We start from the raw sequence: 6,427 nt of genomic DNA, 5'->3' as shown, positions 1-6,427 counted from the left end.
GGGCGCACAAAGAAACGGCAATATCCCCAGTCAAAATACTTTTTCTTTCTTATTTGAGCTTTATTATGAGCTGCTGGAATTCAATCAACTCTCCGATTAACTCGTTTTCTGGTCTTTGATTTCAAAAGAGATGGATATTATATTTTATATTTGCCGTACTTTTTTTTTTATTTCATATTTGTACAGTTGGAAAATTGGAACTTGTTTTTTTCTTTTCTTTTTTCGTTTAGAACATAATCAACCCACCCATTCGTTTAAAGAGAAAAAAAAAAGCCTAAAGAAAAAGAAAATGGTAATTTGTTTTCCAAGCAATTATGATTAACTCTAGTACAAGAAAAAAAAAGGGGAAAATTGGTTCGAATCAATTGGCCGTCGTTTGGATCTCCAAAAGAGTTTACAAAAAAGAGACTGGGCTAAATATATATATGAAGATAACAACTCTATTATACCGTTTTTTCTTTCTTCCCTTCTTCTTTCTCTCTCCCTTCCCTATCCTTCAATTTCCTCCGTCCACTTAGCGTTTGATAATAAGGCAATCTCGGCCCGGCTTGTCTTTTTCTTTCTTCTATCGATGGCGGACGTCGACGACATGAATGGAATTTTGTTATTTTTGTTTTTTTTCTCTTTTTCAAACGCTCATTTATTTTTCTCTAAAGTATTTTTTAGAAGATGGGATTATTTCCTCGTTTCCTTTTTTTTTTTAGCTCTCTCCTCATTTTATGGGGGGGGGGGATAATAAACAAAATCAAAGAAAAACAACATTAGCAAATTATTCTCTTATTTTCGATGCAGATTTTTGCTCTTCCGTGTTTTTTTTTCTCTTTCTCCCTAAATCGTTCCGCGTCATCCTACTTTTTTTTCCGAAAGAAGAAAAAAAAAATACGAGAATTGTTGTGGTCGCCTGTCCCGTTACATTTTGGTTATTGTTGTTGTAGTTTTCATTAGTCTGCGTTTTCAGTTGAGAAGGTTGCGGATTTCCTTGTGCAAGTGGCACAGAAAATCGACATAACTCGAACTGGCGTCGCCGTGCTTGTCCTCCACCAGGAATTTCCTAAAGACAAATTCCAGCTTGTCTCGAGGACGGACCAGAGTCAGGCGCATGTGACGCTGTCGGGTCGAGCGCAGCTGGCCAATCACCGACCTCACCTGAGAAGAGAAACGACCAATCGATTTTTTCATTACACTTTTCCAAGGTTGGCTTTTTGGGGGGGTTGGTTACCTCCTGGGAACGTTGGTTGTCCAGCTCGAGCAATTTGGTGCGGTCAATGTCGATCTGGGCCGCCGAATTCGTGTTAAAGACGCCGTGGATCCATTCGGGGCTGACGGACAATCCGATCCAGAGGAACATATGGATTCCGTTGTCCAGGCAATAGACGCCGTCGTCTCTCAGCTTGTCCACCGTGCAGCGGACGGGCGAAGGCAACAGCAGGAGCTGCTGGTCCTCCTGCTCGGGTGCACCGGCCGCCGTGGCAGCGTCCACAATGGGCACCAATCTCGGGTAGAGGTAGGCCAAACTGGCGCCGACGTGCATCGTCTGGACGGCGAACATGTTGAACGTCCGGTCGTCGATCGACATGTCCGACCCGCCAGACAGAGCGTCGCAGTTCAACAGGCAATTGATGTAGAGCGGCAGGAGCTTCATGCACTCGGGCAGGATCAGCTGGCCGGGCGACGAAGGCGAGGCGCAATTTTTGCGATAGCAAGCCAAAATCTGGGCGCTCCGATTAATCAGTCCGTCCCTGTTTTTAAAAGGGGGGTTGAGTTTCAAATAAATGATTCAATGAAATCAATGGCCGTCTAGAAACGAGTGAATAATTGAGTAGAGTCGCGTTCATCAATACTTGATCTGCTTGGGCGACGATTCCGTCAGTTTGGTGACCGATTGTTTCATGAGCAAATTCATGACCGTGTCCAAGTCGCAGCTGCGGTACAAGTCCGCCATTTGGTTGCAGACGCTCAACGCCAAATTGTGAATCCTCAGCCGACGCTGGCCGCCCGGAGATGTGAACAACACCGCCACCTGACGTCCAAAAAATTCATCAACATTTGTCAAACCAAAATAAATCAAATTGAATTCTTCCGACCTGGATGTAAACGCCGTCCTCGTCGGTGAGTTTATCGTCGTGTTTGATTTCGATGGTCATGGCCTGGTCAGAGTCGATGCCGGCCGTCTCAACGTCCGTCGTGTTCGACATGAAAAAGTGGCCGTAAAAGTCGACGGGCCGCACACCCGTCGACGTTCGCACGCGCATGATCGAGTCAAAGGCCACCGTCTGCTCCACGTTGCGGCGCACGTCTTCCACCAGTCGCTCGCCGTCCAGGTCCGCCTGCAATCATATAAATCATTCAGCAAATCAAAACTCCCAAGAAAATGGAATGATTGAAAAGGCTCCTTATTTAACTGGACTGACCTGGAAATACGTGTACTTGTACACTTGGCCGCCAGTGAGACGGGCCACCTGGCCGATGGTGGCCAGGTCGACGAAGGCGTTGTTGGCTACGAACAAATCGACCCGGCACCCGAATCCGGCGCACTCCTGGCCCAGCTGGTTGTAAAAAGTCGTTTGCGGCGACAGAACCGTCTTCTCCTTCTCCGTGCCCAGCAGTTTACGCTCGTCTCGGCTCTTCAGACGGCCAGGCGCTTCGGCGATGGGCAGAGACGAGTGGAACACCAGCAATTTACCGACGCACTCGGCCGCCTTGAGGGCTTCCAGGCCGGCCTTGATGGCCGGGCCGAGGATCGTCTCAGTTTCTCTGGAATCGGCAAACATGGCCGGAATTTGCACCATCAGCTGGTCGATGATGTTCTCCGACTCGACGGGATCGCAAAGGAATCCGTCCAGCAACGGCATAAACATGTCCTAAATCCCACCAAATTAACAGTTGAATTACAAAATCTTTCAAACACACAAAATACAATTAAATTTACATCGACGTCACCGACGACCATCATCTGCGGCTGGGCCAGCGACGATTTGATGTTGTAGAAATGAACTTCCTTGCTGTAGGTGATAAAACCGACTCGGGCCCCGCCCTTCTGCCCGCCCACCGACTCTCTGGGCAAGTTCTGCAATATACTTTTGATGTTCTGACAGAGGAGGTGGACCAGGCCGGACTTGACGTTGTTGTACGACACGTCCAGGACGAAAATATAGGCCGGCGGTTTTGGGAAGACGTTGTTCCGGCAATAATCTTTGGTCCCGACGAATTCGTACGAGCCGAGGCAGAGCTCCGGCCGCTGGTACTTGTCCATTCTCATTCCGGTGTGGTCCAAATGCTGGAAATATTCAGACGGCACCTCGCTGGTCGCCTTGCAAAACGGACACTGGAATCGGCGGCCGCCGTCGATGAATTGCATAAACGGGCACATGTAGGCCTTGCAGCGGCCGCAGCGGACCGGACCCAGCTCGCCCATGTCCACCACGGGAGGCGGCTGCTCTCCTTCCTCCAGCTGGGCAAACGGGCTGATCACCAGGCCGAAAGGCACGGCCGTTTGCTTCATCATATCGGGTAAAGCGGGGACACTGCAAACAAACAAAAGGAAATTGGATTTACAACAATCGATTCAAACAATTAGTGAAAAAAACCATTATCCAGTTCATACCTGTACATGGATGAGCGGACAAAGCGGGGACCGGAATTGCCCTGATCCTGAGTTACGAACGGGGTAGTCACCAGAGGCGGGACGAGGCCCTTCTGGCTGGTGGCGAAAGGTCCAGATCTCGACCGTTTGTCGTCCTCCATCACTTGAATGGCGCTGGGCATTTGATCGGGGTCCAGACGTCGGGCCTGTTGTTGCGGTGGCATAGGTTGAGAATTGGGTCCAGGGATTGGGCCAGACATTCCAGGGGGATAACTAGGACTGGAAGGATAGCGGCTGCCCATACTGTCGTATCCGCCTTGCTGCTGTTGTGGTGGTTGCTGCTGCTGCATTGGAGGCTGCTGGAATGGCATCGGCGGATGGCCAGGAAATCCACCTGGTTGCCCGGCCGGGAAACCCCCGCCCATTGGAGGTCTGGGGCTGGTAAACTGCTGACCGTTTACTGCATGTCCCATGTTCTCCATACCTGCAAAACAACAAGTAAACTTTGGTTAACGGGGAAGGAAAACAATTAGGTTGAACCAGCACTGACCAGGTCCATTCTGATACTGTTGCTGTGGGGACGCAAGTCCCATCTGCTGCATAGGAGGCATCAAGCCAGGCCTTGGCAGTGCCATTCCTGGAGTTAGTGTCTGTGGAGGCATCGGGCTGGCCTGAAGGTTGGATGCCATGGGAGGCCTGGGAGGAAAGCTTCCTGGTGCTGGGGAAACATTTCCATTCATGGGAGGGTACATTGTGGGAATTGGAGATTTCAGGCTGTTGTCTGCCAAACTCATGCCACCCATTTGCTGGGCCAGTTGATGTGGGTTGGCTCCCTGCGGTGGCAGAGGAGAATGACCGTATGACTGGTCCATGGGCGGTCTGGGTGAAGGCTGCCCGTAAGGATTCATGTTGTGTGGTCCATTTGCTGGAGGAAACTGTTGAGGCTGGTTTGGCATCACAGGTGTCCTCGCTGGAGGAGCCATCATGCCTCCATAGTTTTGTCCAAGTGGAGGAGCACCATAGCCAGGCTGTTGCTGTTGGAAGTACTGATCATTGGGATTCATCTTCCCACCTATCAAGCGCAAAAGAGAAATCAAATCAAAGTTACAAATCAAAAGCCTAACAACTAGACGACGACGAACGAACGGACGACGTGTCAAACTCCACCAGTTATGTACACACAGAGATAGTACACACCGAGCCAATCAAAACTGACCCAAATAACAGATCTGCCAAGTACGGAGAATCCGATGGTTTGGCGAATCAAGAGAATTGCAAAGAATGTCGGCCGCAGAAAATGTGTGAGAAAAGAGACGCATTTAGCAGAGAGCTGCTCAATACAATTACCTAAATTTTCGTTTAAACTAGAAGCACTTCCACGTCTGCCGGGTTCTTCAGGTCGGCAATTGACAGACTACAAATCCGAATGGCCCAAAGGCACTCTGCCACGTAATCAGTTGTGCGCCTGCGCAAGAACATGGGAACAAACGAAGCCTCTTCTCGGCGAACAAACAACTCTTTCGGAAAAGAATAAAAATACAGTTTTCCTGGTTTTCTACTTTTCTGTATCCGCAGCCAGCTAACCTACAATGGAATCGGTGTCGCTGGAACGATCTGTTCTACATCCAAAACAAGTTGCGAAAACTGGTGAATGCACACGCAACGTGAACGTAATTGATACACTGTCATTTGGTGAATCTCAATCTAACTTGGGAAGATGGTAATTTGATACAGTTCATAATAACCCGACCGTACGACTACGACACATCGATGTCGAGCACTAACTTTGAAAATATCAACTCATTCCGTAAACCGCGTCGAATAATTGAAATCGCGATCGAGACTCCAAAATTTAAGTGATAATTGCAAGTTTGAGTTAAAAACTACGTCAGGAAACTGAACAATTATATGAGGGAGAAATACTGCCAAATGACAACACAGAGTTCAACAATACATTATATTGATATTGATAAAATTGAATAAAAAAAAGTGCTTGATGAGCAATGATAGAAAGCAGAATAAAACAATCGTTTATGCAGAAGTCTTAGTAAGATTTATTCTTCCACACATGTTTATATTTTTCTTGTTGAAATATTATACGACTGCGTGGCGCAACGGTAGCGCGTCTGACTCCAGATCAGAAGGTTGCGTGTTCAAATCACGTCGTGGTCATGTTCTTTTTCGATAATATTTCAGAACTAATCACATTTGTCATGAGTATTTTTATTTTGTACTGACTACTAACATATCATATTTTGGGTTTCTTATAAAAAAGGAAAGAATATTCATATTTCATACATTTATTATTTGCACTCGGAATCTGATTCTGATCCATCATTAGACATCTTCTGGAAAGTCATACACCTACAATCCTACATTTCCCATTCTACGATTGGATAAAAAAATAACGACAAGTAAAAAAAACAAAACAAAAAAAACAAAACAAAAAAAAAAACAATTCGACTACAGACAATTCACGATAAAAGCTATTTCGGAAAGTTAATAGTTCACCAGATTTGTAAGCCCTTCCAGCGTTGTAAATGTCGGTTTCTGAGAAATAAAATATGTGACCACGACGTGATTTGAACACGCAACCTTCTGATCTGGAGTCAGACGCGCTACCGTTGCGCCACGCAGTCTTATTTTTAATCAATTGACATTAATAAATTTTAAAACTTCTTGAATAAATATTTATTTTAAACATAACATAACTTGAATGATTTCATACTATTTTTAAGGGATTCTATGTTGTTTCGATAACAGACGACCAACAAAATTTGAAATGCACATTCGTTAAGATGGCACTGTTCCTTCGGGACACGATGATGGATAGCAACGTCATAG

The 6,427-nt window shown here is 46.6% G+C and overlaps 1 protein-coding gene and 2 non-coding genes across 4 annotated transcripts; 1 reads left to right on the top strand and 2 right to left on the bottom strand.

Moving 5' to 3' along the window:
* Nucleotides 1-323: 323 nt before the first annotated feature.
* LOC124312623 (protein transport protein Sec24C-like) lies at nt 324-5,041 on the bottom strand. Of its 2 annotated transcripts, none has more exons than XM_046777104.1 (9): nt 4,931-5,041; nt 4,134-4,655; nt 3,605-4,067; nt 2,930-3,524; nt 2,412-2,861; nt 2,085-2,327; nt 1,842-2,020; nt 1,220-1,739; nt 324-1,146 (listed from the first exon to the last, which is right to left on the bottom strand). In XM_046777104.1, exons 2-9 carry the CDS (start codon nt 4,645-4,647, stop codon nt 955-957), a joined length of 3,156 nt encoding a protein of 1,051 aa, XP_046633060.1. In that variant the 5' UTR covers nt 4,648-4,655; nt 4,931-5,041; the 3' UTR covers nt 324-954. The 2 variants fall into 2 exon arrangements, with proteins under 2 accessions (XP_046633060.1, XP_046633059.1); XM_046777103.1 differs by having other exon boundaries at nt 4,800-4,941.
* A 642-nt stretch (nt 5,042-5,683) lies between these two features.
* Nucleotides 5,684-5,755, top strand: Trnaw-cca. Its single transcript has one exon. It is a non-coding gene; the product is annotated as a tRNA-Trp (tRNA).
* Nucleotides 5,756-6,150: 395 nt separating this feature from the next.
* Nucleotides 6,151-6,222, bottom strand: Trnaw-cca. Its single transcript has one exon. It is a non-coding gene; the product is annotated as a tRNA-Trp (tRNA).
* Nucleotides 6,223-6,427: the final 205 nt, after the last annotated feature.

The sequence above is a fragment of the Daphnia pulicaria genome, chromosome 8, assembly GCF_021234035.1.
Source record: "Daphnia pulicaria isolate SC F1-1A chromosome 8, SC_F0-13Bv2, whole genome shotgun sequence".
NCBI lineage: Eukaryota > Metazoa > Arthropoda > Branchiopoda > Diplostraca > Daphniidae > Daphnia > Daphnia pulicaria.
Note: the sequence above shows the minus strand (reverse complement) of the source record. Positions and strands in the feature narration are given on the sequence as shown.

Coding starts and splice junctions, on each gene's coding strand:
- LOC124312623 (XM_046777103.1), bottom strand. CDS start 4,902: ATGCGTCTCTTTTCTCACACATTTTCTGCGGCCGACATTCTTTGCAAT. Junction 4,068..4,133: donor ACAGTATCAGAATGGACCTG/GTCAGTGCTGGT, acceptor GTTGTTTTGCAG/GTATGGAGAACATGGGACAT. Junction 2,328..2,411: donor ACAAGTACACGTATTTCCAG/GTCAGTCCAGTT, acceptor ATATGATTGCAG/GCGGACCTGGACGGCGAGCG.